Source organism: Ambystoma mexicanum, chromosome 9 (assembly GCF_040938575.1).
Source record: "Ambystoma mexicanum isolate Mex_15411 chromosome 9, UKY_AmexF1_1, whole genome shotgun sequence".
Lineage (NCBI taxonomy): Eukaryota > Metazoa > Chordata > Amphibia > Caudata > Ambystomatidae > Ambystoma > Ambystoma mexicanum.
Window position 1 is genome coordinate 738337267 of NC_090931.1, and position 22679 is coordinate 738359945.

Sequence of the window (22679 nt, forward strand, 5' to 3'; positions counted from 1 at the left end):
GATCTATATGATCTAGATAGCACTACAGACGTTTCATCATTTCCTTTGGCCTCTGCATCTAACCAAAAAACAGGGTCCAATGACCAGGTAATCAATCAGTCATCGGATAACAAAACCAACACATCGGGCAATATCTTACTGCCAACTCTAATTCCAGGAACAGCACAGGACTTGTCCTGGTTGGAGGCTGCAATTAAAATGTTCACAAATACCAGAAGTGGTAAAAAGCACCTTTGCTCGGTGCATTTATCTATAGCCTTGTGGAATGTTTGTGGATACAATAATCTATCAAGAGCCTTCCAAGTGACTGATTTTTTTTATTGTACAAATATGTGTTGATGTTCCACAAAACCATGGCAGTACAACATCTTGAGTTGAAGGGATATCGAACTTATAATAAAATGTCTACTAGAGGAACTTCTGGGCATCCCTCTGGAGGTTCGGCTATATCAAATCAATTGACCTAGATATCAAGGCAACGCACCATGAGATTCCTACTGATAATGCAAATCTCATGGCTATTGGGCTGATTAGGGAATCTCCAAGGGCGGAACTTCTGATAATAAACCTTTAACTAAGTCATCAAGTCTCCTGATGCAAGCAGCCCTGGATGAAACTATAAACAACTAGCTAGAAGAAGGCCACTCACACCATATCATTTTAGGAGGAGACTTTAATGCTGAGTGTGCCAAATATAATATACTGCAGCCAGCCATTTGTCTGTTTCCTTGAGCTCAATAAATCAAGGTATTGACTGAAATTATTATATGCAGGGCAGGGGATTGGATCTATGTTCTCCAGCGATGGTATCTGACGATATGAAGATCTCTACGTGGCACAGAGGCAAGGTCTCCCCGTGGATTGATCACTTATGTATCCCTAGGATTTAATCCATTATGTAGCTCAATCTCTATTATTGATTTATTGTTGAGTGACCACGTAGCCCTTAAGTTTACACTAGCCAGTCAAATTCCATGTTTTTGTTCCTTACATAGCTATGGTATCTTTGGTGTGGCCGTACTGTAAAATTGAACTTATCATGTTGGTCTTTCTCGAAAATATTGTGGGGAGTAATTACCTTGGGAACATCTAAGGCGGAATCATTAACTTGCCTATTCTCTGCAGTAAGATTTGGAACTATATTACTGTAGTGTCTAAAGACATTAGCGAAGAAGGGCAAGATTCGGGCCAAAACAATATGCCCATACATATGATATTAGGGTCGCGGAGGCCAAACAAATCCATTAGAAAGATCTTTTGCATGAACAACTTCCATTAGCAATATAAAGGACAAGAAAGATGTACATCCATCAAAGGTAAAAAAAACGATATCAAGACACTGAAGATGCAAATGCATAATAATGATAATCGGGAGATTTTAGAAAAAATAAACAAGAGCAATACACCTGAATTTTGGACCATTGCGAATAATACGATGGGCTGTGCGAGAGCAAATATGTCTTGTCCCATACCAGACCCTCTATTAAAGGACTTTTTCTCTTAAGTATACAAAACCAACAAAGACCACCCAACTGGACAATAGAATAGCAGGGCCTTTAGTCCCGTGAGCCTGTCAGTGGGATGCAGATGACATTGCTTTTGCAATCACAAAAGCAAAGGAGTCTAGAACCCCCCAGCCCAAACGCCCTTGATCCTGTTATTAAGAGTGACCCCAAACTCTGGGTGAGTCTCCTAAAAGTGCGGTTTGATTCAATTTTTGGAACTCACCAGATACCGGAGACATGGTTGGAGTCTATTATTCTCGCCATATATAAAAAGGGAGATATTAATGACCCATGTAAGTATAGGCCAATCGCAATTTTTGGATACGAACAAATTGTTTGCGTCTCTTATTTTAAGGGACCTGAAAGGTTGGTTGACGCATCTGGGTGTAATTGCGTGCTTTCAGGTTGGATTTAGACCGTGGATGGCAACTGCTGTAAATGCAATAATTACGCCACATTTAAAAGCAGCCATTAAAAAAGGTGCCACTAGTAGTTCTTATATGGTGACTTTGGATACGAGCAGCAGCTTTCATAGGGTCAATAGAGAAAGACTTGGAACAAATGGCTGGCTTGGGGTGTGCCATGGAAATTGGTTCAATTACTTGCAGTTTTACATCATGGGACCCCCATTAGGGTAAGGCTTATAGGGGAGGGTATGATATCCGGACCGGTTCAGACCTTTATTGGCCTAAAGCAAGGCTGTGCCCTGCACCCTGCCCTCTTCAATGCACATATCTCAGATACTGGTGGTCTACGGTCACCCGACACTACCTACCCGGTCAAGCTGGGTCACCTTAAGCTCGACTGGCTGGCATTTGCTGATGACCTGATCTTTATCGATAAAACACATATCGGGCTACATAGGAAATGTAATCTTTTTTTCAATATGCAGCAGAAAATCTTCTGGTAAATGGTAAAAAAATGTAAATCGAAAAGTTATCTTTACTAGTACGTTCAGACCAAAGACCATATTTTGGCTGGTGGGAGACCAGAGGTTGGAAACAGTCCCCTCTATTAGATACCTGGGATACAATTTAACTAATAGAGAGTGGAAGAACACCTTGAGAGTGTTAGGCAAAGTTTGTATACAGTACCCTCTGCGAACCCTACAAACAACTTTGGCTACAGGTATAGGAAACCCAACCTTGGGTATAAGCTTGTACTACATAGTTTTGGTAGCGTTTTGAGCAGCCAGGCTTATCTCGCGAGGGTTCAATGTGAGCTGTAGGGGAGTTACACAGAGATTCACAGGGACAAGTATTCAAATAAACACACACTCAAGGTTTCCTGAATAAACAATTATTAATTTATTTATCAGTCAGTTAGAATAAGCCTTCTTCAGAAGGGAGCAATATAATAGTAACAGACTAATACACTTCAATACTGTAACTCTTAGTTTCTAGATCAGAAAAGACCCTTTTGGGATGACCCACAGACACAACCTACACCCTCAGGTGACTTGAATAGCTAGGGTGCTGGGGACATTAATATCTTACTGTTTGCATTTGAAATACTGTTATAAGTTGGTAAAAGGAAAAGGTTATTAGAACAACAAGAGACCACAAATATTCCTAAGCAGGCAAACACTTTTGGATCCCCACAGCAGAGTCATTCAGTATAACAGGCTAGGCCAAAGTCAATGGGCAAAAGTCTTATATCGGATGAAGCACTTCTGGTAGGTATGTAAAGAAGTCTTTGCACAATGTTTTAGAAGTCTTTGAAGAAAAGCAGGATCAAATGTAGGGCCACAAGCCGCTAGGCTTGTGAGGGGTAGAAGATGCAAGCAACTCTACAGCAAGAGGTAAGTTCTCTCAGACTTTTGTACAGTACCTTTAAATTGAAGAAAGAGTGCAGTTTATGGCTTTGGTTCCTGTGCAGCTCTGCAGGTCTCACTGTTCCTGGGCCTCAGACGTGGGGACAAGAGGGAGGACTTCTGGGGACTTCTGCACTGCAATGGGACGGTCACCGCTCGCAACCGGCAATCTTCAAATCAGTGGCTGTTCAGTGTTTCAGCTCCTCGCGTCTACCGCAAATAGCAACACCGCGGTTGCTGGCTGTCGAGATGGGCTTTCCTTGCTTCTGGGGTCCCGCACTCTGTTGAGGGGGCTCAGGCTCGGTCAGTCCTGCTTCCTGGGAGTCCGGAGGATCTTGCTGAAGCTCTAGGCCAGCTTAAAAGCAACGCACACAATCTGGTGTTCCTCTCCTTGGCTATACGGTTTCCAGCAGCAACTCTGTGGAAATTCAACCAGCTCCGAGAAGGATGTCCAGGTGGCTTACTTTGGGGTTGATTGGTCCCACCAACTCAAGGGGAGAAGTCGTCCTTTCAGGGGCTTCTATGTCGATACAAATATGGAGATTCAGCAGAGCAGCAGGGCTTCACCGGGCAAACCAACGGTCCATGAGTTGCAGGAGTCCTCTTCAAGTTCTCATTCGGTTCCTTCGTCCAGTGGTCGACTCTGTCTTCCAAATCTAAAGCCTTGCCTTTTATTCAGTTCTCTCCCATTAATTTCAACCTAGCTGTCAATCACCCAGCAGGGTGGCTGTCCTTGCTGGACAGTCAGCTGGCCAATCACTACAGAGTGCATTTGGGTCTCCTAGAAGACTTAGCACAGGGAGTTTCGGGCACCTCCCTCACTTTTTGCCTACCCCAGACACCCTGGAGCCAGAGGCGGGCTTCACTCGTGAATCCTGCCAAAGACAAAGCAAACAATGGGACCAAACCTGGACTGGCCCGCAGGGTAAATCTGAAGAAGGACCTTTCCACAAAGAAATGGCGAAAAAAAGACGACCGGGCTATTTTGACAAAAATGGCACCCCTGGGTGCTTTACTGCAGCTGTGAACGCAGCCCGCGGTAAATGCACATGACGATAGTTAAAATGAAACCACTGGCACCAGCCATTCAGTGAGAAAAGGGTAACAAAATTGTTGCACGAGAAGCTAGACAAAAGGGATACTAGGTAGCCCCTCCAGCACCCTATTGTAAGATAGTGTGTACTGGGTCTAGAAAGTTACAAAGGTAAGTAAAGTCAATTTCACTTTACTGCTCTGGGAAACAGTAGTTTATCCCAGAGAAGGTATTTAAACCTTGGAGAAATCTAACAGATTTCCCTGTGCCACTGCACTGAAGTTGCTGTGTGACACAATGTAAAAGATGATGCCTCTGGAGTTTGTCAGACTCCACAACCAAAAGAAACAAAAGGTCAGAAGTCACATTAAAATACATGAGAGAGTGGGAAAAAAGTGTCAGACTCTCTCTAGGTTAAAAAAATCAAGTCGTCGAAATCCAGCAAAGTTGCTGGGGGTCTCTAAGGTGGAGGCAATTGGCACATTTCTGAGAATTCTCCCTAACAGAGGGCTATATCCCGTCCTCTGATTTCCCAGCAAAAAATAATACATAATCAGTTGTGCAAGTACTCGCTTCTCCCAGCCATCCGTTTCTACCTGGCCAAGGTGAACTGTCTATTCTTTATGGCCTGGACATGATTTTGTTTGACCTGGGTCTGTATTTAGACGGCATTATTTGGAATGAAACACTGGGTCTGGCGAAATCTATCCATAATGTGGTCATCAGACACGAGTTGGGATTGAGCTCACTTCAATATAGGGTCCTTTGGAGACAATTGGCATGCTACGCAAAAATAATTAGTCCTCTGATGAACGCTCTATACTTGGATTTGGGGAAAATAATAAGAGCTGAGACCATTTTGTAAATTCGTTTGGGGAGAGGATGACAAAACTGGAAGCTATCAGCGGAAGAGCTTGTGTTGAGACCATCTAAAACAAAGTCTAAATGATGTGTTCTGTATTGGTCAGAAACAACCGAACATTTGATTTGCTCCCATACTTATATTGAGTATGCGGAATTTCATAGGAGAAAAGACAGTTTACCCAAGTACATCTACATGTTTCCATGTAATAAGGTTTGCAGCTTTTACATACGTTTTTGATTCAATCAGCTGCCAACTCTAGAGCGTTTGGATAGTTGGAAGAAAACAGGAGTAGACTGGTCTTTAAACTGTACATTTTGCAAACGTTCATCTACTTGGAAACACTAAAGCATCCAGTCCTGGAATGCCCAAAGTTGACTGACATCAGAACTTCCCATTTCAAATCTGTAGCACCTGAGTGTTCTATTAGCCGGGTGGCATGTTTTGATCGAGACTCATGTGGGGGGATAGTGACTCGTTAATTATGGCACTTTATAGATTTTTCATGGATGTGTTTGAGATGATTGCAGAAGGACTGTAAAGTGCAGTAGTTTGCTTTATTATTGTGTGTGCCTTGTTTCTCCTGTTAATATCTTCTGTATGTATATGCTATAAAAAAATTCAAAAATGTAATCTTTTTTGTGTAAGGTTTATATTTTGCAAACCAAAATCACAATTAAACCTTTAAAAAAAGTGTCCTTTAGGGGGCCACATAACAAGCATAAATATAAGAAACGTTGGGGCTGTCTCCCAAAGTATGCAGAGTACTCCTCAATTAACATGGTCGGTTGTAAAGGTATTAAAACTTGCATGGTTGGTGTTCATTGACAAAAATACAAAAGTACAAAAAATATATATATTTTGTTGTCTTATAACACACTGCTGCCTCTTAAGAGTTGAACAGCATGCATTACAAAATGTGCTCTTTATCAACTGTTTAAACTCACCTTGTCAAAAGTCTCCCCTGGTGATTCATCTAAAGACTCCCCAAGAAGCAGAAAGTCTGACACTCCTCGAGCAATGGCAAGTAGACAGTGACCACCAGAGATTAGAAGCACCAAGAAGGGAAAGTCCACAGGTTCCATCAGTCTGACTGTAAGCGCATGTGCCTCCATGTGATGAATAGGAATGAAAGGTTTCTCATATAGTTCCACCAACTTTAAACTGTAATCCAGTCCAACTCCCAGGCTCAGAGAAAGTCCTGGCTTAACTGTGGTCGCAATAGCAGATAGCTCATGTGCAGTAATGCGACTGGCCCGGAGCGCCTCATTTACAACCCGATCAATGTGTTCTCTGTGTAGTTGCTGAGCAATTACAGGGATAATGCCACCTGTTCTGGAAAAAGAAAAACATGTGAAAAGGTTTTCCTTTTACCATAGGATTGTACAGTAAGCCTCAAGACTAACATTATCCATCGCTTGCCTAACTTTCAAATATCATCAAAGGTGCACACAAGGTACGGAACCACATTCCACTGGGAAAAGTACCTAAAAAAGCAGATTTAGAGCCAACCAATTACTGCTGATTATGTAGAAACCCTCTCAGTTTAACATTCTAGTGAAGATAATATCCAGCTCCTCTGAGGATTGAGAATATCAGGACAATGTTTTAATCGGACTACAAACATTAGAAGAACCTCAAATCGCTGCAATAAATCTTTCAACTACGATTAGAAAATATCCAAAGTGATATAAGCAAAAGCTCAAACAAGTGCAGAACTGAAAACCGTGAACTAACGTTGGCTCTTTGTTTTTAAAAAAAAGGTTAATATTTGCCTCGGCCTCTTAAATAAAATCTACACTGTCATTAGTCGGGAAAATTCACATTTATGGCAAAACTAGATGTTCCTGTTATTTGAGTTTGTCTTATTATGGGTTTCATTTTACCATGGGCACACTAGCCAGAGGCAAAGTGCACATTCCTGCAGGCTAGTGTCAAATTATACAAAGTCGTCTAGCGGAGAATTGAGAGTATTTGTACTGCTTTCTGCTCGCTCAAACACTGACAAAAGATGATCACTTGCCAACAGAAAACAGCGTCGGATGAGGGGATATATATACAGCATTAGGTTAGCTAAACAAAGAGCACTTTCATTTTTTGAAAGAATGTTAATAAACAGTAAGAAAAATGTTACATAGAAGATCTTTGTGAGGCTAAGACATGTTTAATATCAATTTGTCAAGGCTGATACTGGCCACTTGTTAAACAAGCATTGGCAATCCAACAGTTTGGGCAATGCATTTATTTATTTATTAATGGTTATTTTATAGTGCGAATGTGGTACGGTTGCATCCGAGCGCTTTACAAAATGATGTATGGAACGATTAGATTAGAGTCTGACGGAATTGGACACACCTAGAAGACTATAGGTTTCATGGAAAACTACTAAAACAACGCCTGGAGCAAAGAGGCTACCAGAAAAAATAAATAAACATGGCGTACAATAGGGCAAAAAACAGAAATCGTGACCTATGTTTAAATCCAGTGAATAGAACAACAACTGAGAAAATAACATGTGTAACCACGATTAGCCCCACCAGTCATAGCCTGCGAAAGCTGGTGATAAAAAACTGGCATATAATAAAAACAGAAGACTTCAATCCAGCAACATCGAGGTTCGCCTTGAAAAGACAAAAGAACTTGAAAGATAGCTTAGTCCACACTTGCCCCAAAGAAACCCGAAAATCGCATACACAAAGAACATTATGGTAACTACCACCAGAGACAGGACATTTTAAATGCAGCAAATTGCTCTGTCTGCCCTCTCACAAAGAATCTCAAGATCACACTCAAAGGGAAAGTCTGGCAACTTACATCATTTACCAATTGTTCTTCCCAATGGGTTGTATATGCGATCATGTGCCCCTGTCAATAATTGTACATTGGAAAAACTAAACGACAAATTAAACAACGGATAGGAGAACACAGATCAAGCATTAGAAATCAGATCCCCAATAAACCAATGGTGGCACATTACAAACGCCTAAAACATAAATCCACCAATATGTTTTGGTTTTTAATTCAAGCACTGCAGATCTCAAGAAGAGGGGGCGACAGAGATTTAGCACTCCGCAAATGCGAACAAAAATGGATTTTTGATCTGGACACCGTAAAACACGGTTTGAACTCAGCAGTCGAATGGGGTATTTTCTTTTAAAAAGATCCCTCAAAAAACATCTTCAAGGATGATGCAAAATATCCCAGAAGGATTAGAATAACTAGGATATATTCCACACTAACACATAGGCCACAATGACCTATATCAAATCTAATCAAATGTGCACTGATATGGGCTTCCATCATTCTTTTCTTTGGCCTTGTGGTATCTGGTTCCTATGCATCTTGAACTATGAAAAAAGGTCAGACAAAAGCAAAAAAGTGGATAAAGTCAGTAAAACCTAATACTTGGTATTTTAAACTCGTTGCCACCAAAAAATGAAAAAAGAAAAAAAGAGCTTCATCACGTTCGAAAGGAATATAAGCAAAATAAGGATATAACAATGGACCATGATGTTACATTTTCGACACATAAAAACCCACACGCAAAATGTGTCTCACGAAGAATATCACTTTTGAAATTAAACAATCAATTGCACAACAAGGAAAAACCAACTGTGCTACCAAACATTAAAGTAAAAAAGAAAGGCGAATGAAAAATAAAGTTTAAATTGCAGCAGGGAATACGTCCAATATGGCTGACCTTTTTTCCAGGATTAAATCAAAGGCAGCCAGTAGGGTTTGTGATCACGTGATCGCACATCCGAATGAGACGATATGTAGAAGAAACACAAAAATCCGGGTCCCAAAACAAGTGAAAGAAACAGACCCGATCCTGCAGAAGACGCGAGGAGGTAGTAGTTTTCCTGCCCCGACGCCAGACAAAAACGAACGACCGCGTTCAAACTCAGGAATTTAAGTAGCCAAGAATTAACACTGAGCCTGTGTTTTCCGTCCTCTAGAGTCTGTAACGGCCTTTTTCGTGACACATGCCAAGGGAAAAAGAATATATATATAACATGTAAAATGCACTCAGGTTTAACAAAATGCATTACTGATACCGCGCCTTTATATTGAAACAGTGAGGCGTGCAAACCGTGAAACGCAAAAGAAAAAACACCACAAGGTGGACCTAAATACCTAAGGCACAGCGCCGGTCAAAATCTGTAACACAACACCATACCTGCAGAACTCTTGGAGAAATATGCAGGTTAGTACATAAAAAATAAGAAAGTAACTGTTGTGCAACCCATCACCAGATGAGTAACCAGAAGCAATATGGTTTCTTGTATAAATAGGCCTGACTACCATCAAGAAAGGTAGCAAAAAAGCAGTAATTCGAAATAGATTGCAGAAAATTGAGGAAGATATCCCAACAACCTACAAAATCACTTACCTTCTAAACACGTGGAGGGCAGAATCTATCAAAGGATTTGCATTACGCAATCTACAGGAAAAAAGCAAATCTCCTGAAAAATCAATAACGCTCCAGTCCAACCACAAGATACTGACATGGTCAGTAGAATGTATATACATAAACTGATTAGCCTCAGAATATACAAACTTTTGCCATGTATGTGTTTTTAAAACGAGTTTAAACAAAAAGGTCTTTTGTGAGAACAATTACTAAAACACAACTTCATACTTTGTCATTTATTCCATAGTTTTTTCGACAAACTGACCTATTGGGGAACCTTTTTTGAACATTGATTCGACTAATTAAGAAATCATCTGTCCTGAAGAGGGCCATACTAAGACGTGCAGAACACCAGGGATGGTGTTGATGTAATTCGACAGCTGAAACATATGTAGACATCCTTGAGACATATTAACAACTGTCAGGATAATTCATAGAAATGTGCGCACAAGTGGCGCACGCGGCTGGCGCACAGAGTGCGCGTGCGGCAGTCTGCCCCAGCCGCGTGCGCCAAAACCCATTTCGGTGCACAGCGTATTCATGGATTTTAACATCCATAAGCAGCCGTGGCGCAGCGACCCTGCAGCAGCGCCAGTTACGCCCCCAACCCCGCCCCGTGCGCCAAAAACATTGCACAAATCCAGCACATGGCGCAAAGGCCAGTGTACCAGCATACAGCCCCCGAACCACGAAAATGCGTGTAAAACTCCCGGCGCACGCCCCATAATACACGTACCCCTTTCGCGCTAGACCAATCACGTGTAAAACTCCAGGCGCACCCCTGGAATACACGTACCCTGCTCACGCTAGGCCAATCGCGTGTAAAACTCCACGCACACCCCTCAGAATACACGTACCCCGCTCCCGCTAGGCCAATCGCGTGTAAAACTCCCTGCGCAGCCCTCGGAATACACGTACCCCGCTCCTGCTAGGCCAATCGCGTGTAAAACTCCACGCGCACTCCTGGAATACACGTACCCCGCTCACGCTAGGTCAATCATGTGTAAAACTCCCTGCGCACCCCTCAGAATACACGTACCCCGCTCCCGCTAGGCCAATCACGTGTAAAACTCCCCACGCACCCCTCGGAATACACGTACCCTGCTCCCGCTAGGCCAATTGCGTGTAAAACTCCACGCGCATGCCCCAGAATACACATACCCCCCGCTCGCGCCAGCAAAATCGCGTGTAAAACGTGGGGAAAGTCCCCCTGTGGAGTGGGCTGCCTGCGGTGCATGCCCAGGGTGGATGGGCTGCCTGCGGGGCATGCCCATGGGTGAAGGGCTGCCTACAGGGCATGGGGAGGGTGGATGGGCTGCCTGCGCGTATTCTGGGGGGGGTGTGCGTGGAGTTCCACACGCGATTTCGCTGGGCGAGCAGGGTACGTGTATTCCTGGGGTGCCCCAATGCGAATTGGCAGTGTGTGTCCTCCCAGGAGAAACTTCCCCATCCTCCCCAGGCCTCCCAGCCAGCCCATGTCACCATTCACAAGTGAGCACCGACACATTTCCCCCTGCACCCTCACCCAACCAGCAGTGACGGGCACCTGCCAGCGCCAGTTACGCCCCCAACCCCGCCCCGTGCGCCAAAAACATTGCACAAATCCAGTACATGGCGCAAAGGCCAGTGTACCAGCATACAGCCCCCGAACCACGAAAATGCGTGTAAAACTCCCGGCGCATGCCCCATAATACACGTACCCCTCTCGCGCTAGACCAATCGCGTGTAAAACTCCACGCGCACCCCTGGAATACACGTACCCCGCTCACGCTAGGCCAATCGCGTGTAAAACTCCACGCACACCCCTCGGAATACACGTACCCTGCTCCCGCTAGGCCAATCGCGTGTAAAACTCCCTGCGCAGCCCTCTGAATACACATACCCCGCTCCCGCTAGGCCAATCGCGTGTAAAACTCCACGCGCACCCCTGGAATACACGTACCCCGCTCACGCTAGGCCAATCATGTGTAAAACTCCCTGCGCACCCTTCAGAATACACGTACCCCGCTCCCGCTAGGCCAATCACGTGTAAAACTCCCCACGCACCCCTCGGAATACACATACCCTGCTCCCGCTAGGCCAATTGCGTGTAAAACTCCACGCGCATGCCCCAGAATACACATACCCCACTCGCGCCAGCGAAATCGCATGTAAAACGTGGGGAAAGTCCCCCCTGTGGAGTGGGCTGCCTGCGGTGCATGCCCAGGGTCGATGGGCTGCCTGCGGGGCATGCCCATGGGTGAAGGGCTGCCTACAGGGCATGGGGAGGGTGGATGGGCTGCCTGCGCTTATTCTGGGGGGGGGGTGTGCGTGGAGTTCCACACGCGATTTCGCTGGGCGAGCAGGGTACGTGTATTCCTGGGGTGCCCCAATGCGAATTGGCAGTGTGTGTCCTCCCAGGAGAAACTTCCCCATCCTCCCCAGGCCTCCCAGCCAGCCCACATCACCATTCACAAGTGAGCACCGACAAATTTCCCCCTGCACCCTCACCCAACCAGCAGTGACTGGCACCTGCCAGCAGGCTCCGACTCATGTCCACCCACCCACTCAGCCACCCAGCAGTGACGGGCACCTGCCAGCAGGCCCTGACTCATGTCCACCCCCAACACGCCATCATGATCCACAATCATGGCCCTCATGGCCACCCCAATCCCACTGACTGCCACCCCTGCTCAAAGAACCAACCAAGTATTACATACACCCCACATTGAAATGCCCATTACATGAAATAACCCAAATGGCATGTATGTACATCAACACATGTCCGTCACACACAATGGGTTCCAGTGAATGGGAAAACCCACATCGTGACATGCATGAAACCAATGAGAGAATACCACACATTGAAGTATGAAACAAAAATGTATTCAACACAAAATGCAGTGAATCAAATGAAAACACACAATAATGGAAATAATAAATAAAATGCTGCATGTTCCAAAGTGAGAAAAAAATTAAATCAGAATCCAAATAAATCCAAATGAAAATGTGTCCAAAGTCTCCGTCCAACAAAGCAAATCCAAAGGGAAAGAAATAAGTAAAATCCATTGCTCCATGGTGAAAAAAAAAAAAAAATGACGATAAATCCACTGTTCAACTATATACAAATAACAAATCCAGGGTCCATGAGCCCAACCATTGAAATCAAACCTACAAAAAAAATACCTAATAAAGAACTTTCTACAAAAAGGTGGGGCATAGTCCAAGCGCCCCAAATGAAACAAAAACAAATGAAACATAACACTAACTAACTATATACAATGGCGTCGGGTAAGTCCTACGGCTCACTCTGTGTTGTCCCGGGCCAGGGCATCATCGAACTCCATGTCGATGTCCCGGATGCGGGCCTCTCCCCTGTCCCCGAGGTCTCGCAGGGATGCAGTCATGGCCTGTTCCAACTCCCTGCGAGTTGCCTCCAGGCACTCAGCCCGCCTCAACGCCCTGCGCATGGAGAACTCCACCCTGACCATAGCGAGCCGTGCCTCTTCCGCCCACCGCCGCTCCGCATCTATGCGGTGGCCCCACCGCCACCACACAGAAGACACTCCCATTCCAGGGTCCTCCTGCCCTCCGGCCTATGCCTGCCCCTCTGATGATGCCGGCACATCCTCCATCTGCTGGTCTCCAGTTGGTGGGATGTCCACCCCTGCTGGTCCTACGACTCCCGACTGTGGCAGGGATGTGATCTCCACCAAGCTGGCACGGAGAACGACTGGCGTATAATCTGCACAGAGGAGGAGAGGGCCGCCAGAGTGCCCGCCACATGTAGGAACCCTCCGACCATGGCACCTCCCAACTGGGTCACGTTGGCACGCAGCTCTTCGATGATGTGCGTGGTTCCCCCAGGAAGCACGCACGTCATCACGAATGACACGCGTGCGCAACGCGACACCAATCAGGATGGACACCACAGGGTCACGGGTCTCCCCGTCCGCACTTAGTGGAGTACCAGTTGACGTGGGCCTCCTCCCTACCTGCGGACGGGCCTGGGACGGGGCATCCCTGCTGGTGCATGGTGGTGCAGTCACAGGGTCAGGGACAGTGACATGCACAGGCCCCTTCGCGACGACCTGTGCTGCCTCCTGGACTGGCCCTGGACTGCACTACTTGCACCAGTGGTAACACCCCCACCAGGCCCCATGTGCGGCTCAGTAGCGACCTCCTCCTCCTCTGTGTACACCACCAACCTGGATGGCTCAGCACCGTCTTCCGCCATCGCAAGCCCCTGTGGGGGCTCACCCGCCCCTTCCACTGCAGCCGTAGTGGCAGACACGGCACCAGTACCCTTGCTCCTGGATGACGGCAATTCCTGGGAGGGTAGCTGGGCCTTGCGTCGCCGGCCGGTGGAGGCATCCCTGCCGCTTTGCTCCACAGTGCCGTCTCCGCTCTTCTTCACTCGACGCTGTGTAGAGGGAGAGATAGAACACAAGCATCAGGGTACTGTACAATAGTTCCCTAGACAGGAAGCAATAGCAAATGAGTGGCACTGTCAAACGTCACTTCCATCATGTCCCTCCACAGCACATGGGTCAATGCAGGCAACACACATGCAGAAACAGGCACGGCACATGCAATCAACATTTACATCCATGTCCAAGGGCCTCTATTAACTATTAACATACAATGTTGTCTTTCAACTCACATGCATCATGGTTCATACTGATTCCATGCACGGACATCACCGAGGCTCATGCAAGGATGACTAGACTGCATCAGTGATTCAACACATTGTCACGGACATGTGTCATGCATCCATGGCGTTTCAAAGTCACACACGCTACTCAGACACAAAGACATGTACACCATACATGTCCATGACAGCAGCACCCATCTCTCACACCCCATCCATGTCCATGAACAGAGACAGGCATGCATTCATGTGTGCATTCTGCATGCTCATCCCCATGTTGCATTGTTACACATGCACCATCCATGTGGTTCACGCATGACTGGTCTCACATGCAGCACCAGGATGTCCCTGCACACACACATCCATACATGGCCTATGTCACACATACAGGCAAGTAGATGAATACCAGCACACTGCTACATGCCCCGTTTCACACAGCAATGCATGACTGTTAGAGAGAATTCTCTGTTTAGGCCGAATTTCCTAACCTAGTCAGTCCCCCAGCAGCTTTTCTGGATTTCTGGAGTTTGTTTTTTTCTCCTGCCAAGAGTGAGACTCTTTTCCTCACACTCTTGGACATGATTTGGGGGGTTCCTTTGACTCCCAATGTGTTTTATGGGCTATGGGGTCTTTTACTCCATAGGGTCTCATGTGTTTTTACTATGTGTGTTACACAGCACCTTCAGTGCGGTGACACAGGGGTGTCATAGTGACACCCCACCATAGACTCGATACCCTGGGACTGACTACTGTCTCCCAGGGCATGTAAAGTCACCATTGGCTTTACTAGTCCCAAATTATGAACAGTAACCAGTAAAAACCATCATATTGTGGACGTACTGGTCGGGGCAATTCGATTACCCCGGGGTCTGTTATTCGAGGGGGCACGTCTCCGTCCCCCCTGATCGAGTTTTGGCTGGTGGCAGTGGATACTACTTTTTATATTCGACCGCGAATATATCTCTATGGGATTTTCCCATTGTTCGAGGCTACCAACTTTAATTATTTAATTCCTATAGCCCCGAACATACCGCAGGGTTATTTATTTAATAATAATTCGCCCGTTGGTATTTTTTGCCAGAACTCGATTCTAAAATGGCGTTTGTGTTCTCTTCTGCGACTCCAACCCAAGTCGAGCCCTTTGTTCCACTTTTTGGCAGGCTTCTCCACAGAAGCCTCCAAAAGTGGTGCCACTCTGTCTGGGTACCACAGGGGGTGCGGGAGGGGGTTTAGGCACCTTGGACTGAGTTGCCGTGGCAACTCAAGTCGCACTCTTGTGTGATTGGCCCAAGTGGTGAGCCGGCCGGCTCACCACTTAGCATGTTTGATTGACAGCTAGGCTGAATGAATGGGGGTTTCTTGCATAAAAGCAGGGCTTTTGAGACTGGAACTTCAGAAGTCGCCACAGGACCTGAGAATCCGAAGAGGGAGAAGCTGAGCCGACCTGCAACGACGACACCACCGGTGGAGCCCTGCTGAACCGTCTCACCACTTCCCGACGACAGAGGAGATCTTCTTGCCGGAGAGTCTCTTCCCCTTGAGCTGGTGGGGACAACCAGTTTGCTTTCCTTTTCGCCTACCAGGACGTCTAGTGGTAGAATTGCCCGTGCCAAGCACCCCGGCAACCGGATAGCCACTTACCACTGAACCGCGAAAGATAGGACCGCTCCATTGAATCAAGAAACTCCACGGCTGGTTTCTTCCCTGGCAGCACAACGACCTCCTGCTCTCCTCCCCGACGAGACCTTCTCTTCTGCCGGACCAAGCACCGACTCTCAACCGCTGCCAGGAACAACTGCCCCCGCTGGAGTATTCTCACCATTTTAAGGTACTGTGTCCGCCTGGCCTCCCTTTCCTTAGATTGCTACTAGGTGACAGTAAATCCTTAACCTTCTAAACTGGGCTGGCCTCTTGACCATCTAACTGGTCCCTTTCTTTTGGTCCAACTTCTTTCTGAACCTTTGAGACTTTTGTGCACTTTTCAACCGTGTGACCTTAGGCACATTTCGTTCTGATCCTCTTAAAGTGGATCCGGCTTTCTGAACTCTAACTTCACGGTTTGATTCTGCCTTCCTCTCTTGTTGTGTTCTTTTGAAAGTGTTGGGATCTGTTTCAATTTATGCTCTGCCTTTCTCTCCCTTTTAAACCGAATTATTAGAGTGCCATCTGCGTTAAGCGCTCACCGCTGTCTGAAAATAAGTGGTGCTTTACTTAAGACTTGTCTAATATTCTTTTAAGGGAGTGTATATACTTTAGTGACTGTGTTTTTGAACTTGCTTCATATTAGTGCCAGTGTGTTTTCATAGATGTGTTTTTAAATAAATAATTATATATCTTTTACTCCAAAGCTCTGGTCAGTGTTTGCTTGTTCTACTGTGTTTACCTGCCCTATTGTGTATGCTCTGTATACTGCCTAACTCTTCTTGAGAGAAGTCCGACTGCTCAGCCACAGCTACCAGGTAAATCTGGGTGGTCCAGACTGCTACCAATTGGGTTTACTGCTAACTCCTGTAGTCCCAAACTTTTTGCAGTGGTCCCTAAGGGAACTGCACAGGTTTCTGCCTAACATGGCCACTTACCGTTCAACTCCAGACGGGTCTGCCTCTCAAGGATCTGGACGTGGAGCGCTGGGTTTATGCATTCCAGGACCCTCATCTGGATGTTGCTCAGGCTGACCCGGCACCCCTCTGCATCCTCTGCCTTCAGAAGGCACCGGGCCTTGGTGAGGGTCCTGGACCTGAAGTCCTCCCAGCGCTTCCGGACGCGTTTGATGTCGCGGGGTGCCACCCCCTCCTCGTTGATGGCACCCACTACATCCTCCCAGATCCTCTCCCGTCCTTCCTTGTCGGCGCGCAATGATGTGAAGAGGGCATCATATTGCCCCAGAACTTGCTCCACCAGGATACCAACTTCCTTCTTGCTGAAGCTGGTAGCCCTCAGCCTCTCTGGCTGGGGGTCGCCAGTGGTCTGTAATGGTGTTTGCCCCGACATGGCGACCCCCGAGGCAGGTGTGGGTGGGCAACTGGGTCCTGGGGCTGGGCTGTGGAGCGATGGTATACCAGTCGGGAGTCTTCTGTTCCAGCAGGGGTGGACACCGCAACTGGACCCTTGCAGATGGCTGACGTGCAGGCACCAAATAGCAGGGCACGTGGGCAGCAGGCAGGCAGCAGCAGATGGCAGGTCGGAGCGTGCCCGGGGCTCTGGGGGGGCACGAAAATGGGCTTCTGGGCAGAAGCGTGGTCAGCTTGATACGGAGTGATTTGGCACGTGAAAAAGCTGCACGTCAGTGTGTAATTTGAGGAAAGGCCCTTAGCGCGTAAGCGCATCTGTGACGTTACACGCGTGTGAGCGTTTCCCTGGCACGGGTTGAGGGTCCCACGTGGGTTTCCATTGCCCTGCACATGCATTTCGTGAAAAGCAGTGCGTGTGTTTTCCAGGCATTGGGTTTCACACGTGATTATTTCACAGCGGGTGGGTGTTGGCTCCGCGTTATTCTTCTACACGCAAGGCAGACGGTGAGTCGCACACGCCATTTTTCCCACTGCGGGTGTCCCTGTTTGTCACGTACCCCTTTTCTTCTGGTCATACTAGCCTGTGTGTTGATCGCGTACGTATTTTTGGGGTACCTGGCTGCCACAGCGTACTGCGTGTTTTTTACACGCACGTGGGCTACAGGGGCTGCTTATCCGTTTTTATTTGTTTTATGGGGTGCGTGACACGTCACTTCTCCTAGGGGGCCACAGAATGGGACATTCATGTAGCTGTATGCACGTGATTGTTGTTTGCGCACACATTTGTAATGCGCAGGGACGCTACCGCCTGCCTTCGTTTGGCGGACGTGTTTAGGCCTGTGCGTGTATTATGCCGTGCACGGGTTTCCCGTTTTCAATTCCATGAATACGTGTTGTTCGTGTGGGTGTTCCGTGTATTTCCCTGCAGTACTTCCCCCAGTTACACCTTCTTTTTCACGCGTTGGTCCCCATTCCGCGCGTGACGCCCCGTGTTCCGCCCACTTTTTGGTGTGTGCGCGCTAAAGTTCTGCACATTCGCTGTGTGCATTGCGCACGGCGTTCAGGATGTTGCAATGACGTGTGCGCCACGCACGGGTTTGGCGCACATCGTGAGGAAAACACGTGCAGGGACTTCCGTGAATCGCACACGTGCGTGTACACCTGTTTTTTCACTCTTGCGCTAGCTTGCGCCAAGATTTTCGGCGCACGTTTGTTCCATGAATCGGCCCGTATCTTTATTTTCATCAAAGAAGGGCAATAACAAACTTCCTTAGATGAAATGATCCCCTCAAAATGCAATGTGAAAATTGTCCAACATTTGCATTGATCTATGTGATGTACCACTCATGTCATCTACTAATCACAGTCACCAATATCATCTGGCATTGAATATTTTTTTAACCTTTTTAAATTTGGTCGTACTAAGTGCCTTGTGGAAAACATTTATTACTCCTTTTCTTTTTAATGAATATATTTGAATAAAATGTGTATTAACTATGTACAACTGACTTGGCAATTCATGATTCGTAGAGAATATGTGAAATAGATAATATATCCATACGTTCTCTTTTCTGACAAGCTATCAAGGTGGACCAAGAGAGGGGTAATTGAGTTGTTTGTTCCTTTTCTATTCATGGAACGATTAGGCCAAACACCCCGCTGTAAATGGCGAACAAACGGACTAAGCAACAGACAAAAACAGGTTACGTTTACAAAAAACGATCGGCAATACATTGATGAACTAAAAAAAGGATTGCCATAACCAGGTTTTCAAATTCTTTCTGAATTTCAGATAGTCTGTTGCCACATGAAAATACTTTGACAGAACGTTCCAAGCTGGCACTGCTGCTCCCGAGAAGGATCTCTTAATGGAAAAGCTTGACTTGAATTTTGCAACTTTCTGACAAAGAAAGTCTGGACTCCTGAGACCTCTTGCGCCTCCTGAAAGGTTGACTTTCCTGGTCAAGTAACGAGAAGTTGACCAATGAATTGCCCTGCATAAAATGCATAGCCATTTAAAGGTCATTTTAGTCTCCAAAGGTAGTTGGTGTAAATCGATTGGACTAGGTGTCACATGATCAATTGCACTGGACAGGCACAGCCATGGTAGTATTAACTGCCCATTGATGGTAGCAGGGCAACATGGTACGAGTACCTGGGCATCAATAGCAGAGCCTGGCAAATGCTTAATACTTCTACAGAAGCGAAAACTATTTGCTTTGCCAATCCTTGTTTTTAACAGGACTTCAGTGATGGACAAACAGAGTGCTTCTAAAATCGACTACGTGAAGGCAAACTTGTTAAGACGTTTTTTTTTATTACACTGGTAGCGGGTTTATGAATCTAAGTCATTAACTCACCGAAGACAGCAAGCGACGGGCCTGCCAATGTTTTTTCAAAGCAACATTTAATGGCAAGGCTAGAATAAAGCAAGCTCAAAGAGTTCCCATAGGGCAGTGTTTTGGGTGGTCAGGAGTAGGGAGTGGGTGGGAATGGCCATAGGGATTAGCATGGCTTTGGGGAGTCCATGAGTGGGCAAATAACCAAACAAACAACACCTACACACCGAGTGTTCCTCTTCATATGCCATTTCTCCCCATCTGTGCTCCAACTCAATATAGTTTAGGCTTAGGTGTCGCCCACACAATAAAGAGCTTTGTAAATTATGTAAAGTAAATCAAAGAAATGGCACTTCTACATCCAAGGTTTCATCCCTGTATGCTCTCATCAGCTCTAGGACCCCAAGTACATGCGCCAGATAACAGCTTACATAGCAGCACATACCCTTGGGAACTCTATCCCCATGGCAAGAGGTAACGTTGCAAGTTTTAAGCTATTAGCCAGCCATTAAAAGTCATTTGCCACCTCAATTCTGCATATGCACACAGCACACCATTTCTTCCTCGCCAAGAGTCAATTATCACCAGCCAATGGCTAGTGGCAAGTGTACATTTTGATCTCTGCCCATGCACGGACAATTCAAGATCAATTGCTATTTAGGAGGAGATTCAAAATGTACTCTTCCCCATATAATGCTATAGTCTACACAGGATACTATGCATATGTTACAAACTCAGCTTCAAGCACCAGAAGGCCACAAGTGGTTGCGACAATGCGCTCTATAAATAAGTTAATAACATAACTAAATACAGAGGTTTGTGTCTATTCATACCTGGATGACTAATAATTGCAATCTTGGTCTCAAAGGCAAATTGTCCAATTCTAGAATGGATACGGATGGCTGTTTAACCTGTTGTCTACATAAATGGGTGCTACCTCCCACTGTGAACCTACAATACGTTAATGTTATCCTGGCCACAAAGCAAGATCTGGTGGTCCTTTGTCCAGACCTGGTCAATGTAGTGAGATCCAAAATTGAACATCTCCAAGAGAGTAAAAAAATGCCAACTGGTCCACTTCAAACGTACTGCAACTAATTGTTTCAAGCTTTTATTTAGTGCCACAAGATCAATAGTGAATGAAACCTATCCAGTTAAAACATGCATCTTGTTGGTGTTTGAAATCACAGCACTGAGCACAAGCAAAACAGATCACCACCAGAAAAACAACGCCAAGAAGGCACCACATAATCAGAACAATGTTTTCTATGCACTATTTTCTGCTGCTTTCAACAGTAAAGTCTCCAATCTGCATTGGAAACAATCAGTCAATTCCTCAATCAATGCAACAATGTCATCTTGAAGAGAATACTCCTTGAAATAATTTAACAGAACAGAATTGGTGACACCCACCTGTCCCTTAACTGCCATGGGTTTTCCCCCCCAGTGCCAAGGCCTTTTTTGGTGATTTCAGTATTTCACCATGCAAAGCCTTCTAACATTTTCTCCTTCATTAACCCCTTAAGTGCCAAGGACGAGATAGCTCGTCCTTGGCACTGGGGAGGTAATCCCAAGGACGAGATACCTCGTCCTTGGCACTTAAAAGGCAGTTATATAAGTGGACGAAAATACACGCATTTAGGGCTTATGGCACGCACCCACTCAAACTGTAATAAAACCAGATCATGAGCAGAATTAATGATTATGCACTCCATTCTAAGCAAGGATGAGGCTTCACTTTCTTACCTTTTACATTATCAACAAAAGTAAAGACTACACTTCCATGAACAGAAGGGGAAACCCCTGTAGTTTTCAAAATGGGAAAAATATTATCCTCCCCCTTTATTCATTAATCCAAATAGCCACCCACCCCCTTTCTTTACAGCAGATCTGCATATACTTGGCTCTATCCCGTTACCTCGATGGTCATCACTGAACCTTTCCCAGCGAGAATGCCAGAAAATGTAATCATTATAATTTATTGTTCCCATCTATTGCTATCCCTATCATTTATTGTTCCCATCTCCTTAGCTGTGCTTGCGCTGGACTGGACGTTTCTGCCATATTATGCCTATTTCACCGCTACAGCTCCTGTTTTGGATGCATCTTTCCCCCTTTCTCACAGAATTGGGACAGAAAGGAAACAGACGGAAGAAACTGACCAATGTGGAGGAGGAACTTCTGTATAAAATGAAAGAGGCAGAAAGGAAGGGTAGAGACAGCAGGGAACCCGGCATAGAAAGGCAACAGACCGAGCAGTAACTGTTCCATATTGGCATTTCCTTTCTCCTCAGAGTTGTACTAAAAACCTGGTGCTTGGTGGACCTTAAACCTCCTTAACGGCAGACAATTCTTTTAACGCCCCTGTTCCCCATCAGGGCGGTGTCCTGTTCTACGAACTTGCCATGGAGCTTGAGCTACCAGAATGTCTTCTCAAAAGAGCAGTTACCTGCCTCCTCTCTTCTTTAGGGGGTCACTATGGGCCTCATTACGAGTACACTGGTGTGGTAAAAAAAACAGTTATAAACAGTGATAATGCAGTGGTAACAGCATTACCACACCGTCGTACTACAAATGTGGTGGTAAGGTGGAGGATTTTCCTCCAGCTGGAGGTAAATCCTCCACTCGACTGCCAAAAAAACAGCAAAAAACAGCAGAATTACCGAAATCCCCATGGAGTCCTATGCACTACAAAAAATGGGGACTTACACTAGAGACCAAGCTATTCCTCACGGATGAAATTCAACAAGGCCAAAACATGCCTGGCGATGCTTATGGTCTTGTGAAGAAGGGTTGTGACCTGGTAGTTCAGACTGGACTCCCACTTTTGGGGTGGGACCATGCTTGATTTGCATATGGTCTTCCCCTTCAGCAACGGCTTGGCAGGCTGAAAAACGATGGTCTTGTGTGTTGCCCAGAGCTTTGCCTGAGTTTATGATTTATTCAAAACCTCACGCGGAGGGTGATAGGCCAGGACGACTACTTGCCTGGTTATATAAGAGCGACTCCAAGGGAGACATGATATGATCATTTGAAGGTGAGGACGGTGAGCTGAGCATGACGCAGGAAGGG

The 22679-nt window shown here is 46.0% G+C and overlaps 1 protein-coding gene across 5 annotated transcripts in view; it reads right to left on the reverse strand.

Annotated features, from left to right (window-relative positions):
* Positions 1 to 22679, reverse strand: part of OSGEPL1 (O-sialoglycoprotein endopeptidase like 1) — a 440031-nt gene that overhangs the window by 231520 nt on the left and 185832 nt on the right. For 3 of the 5 annotated variants that reach the window (XM_069615644.1, XM_069615643.1, XM_069615645.1), the window contains one exon: positions 6161 to 6548. In XM_069615644.1, coding sequence (XP_069471745.1) covers positions 6161 to 6548 — 388 coding nt within the window. Of the gene's footprint in view, positions 1 to 6160; positions 6549 to 22679 lie in introns of those variants that run through there. The other 2 variants (XM_069615646.1, XM_069615647.1) reach the window with 2 other exon arrangements.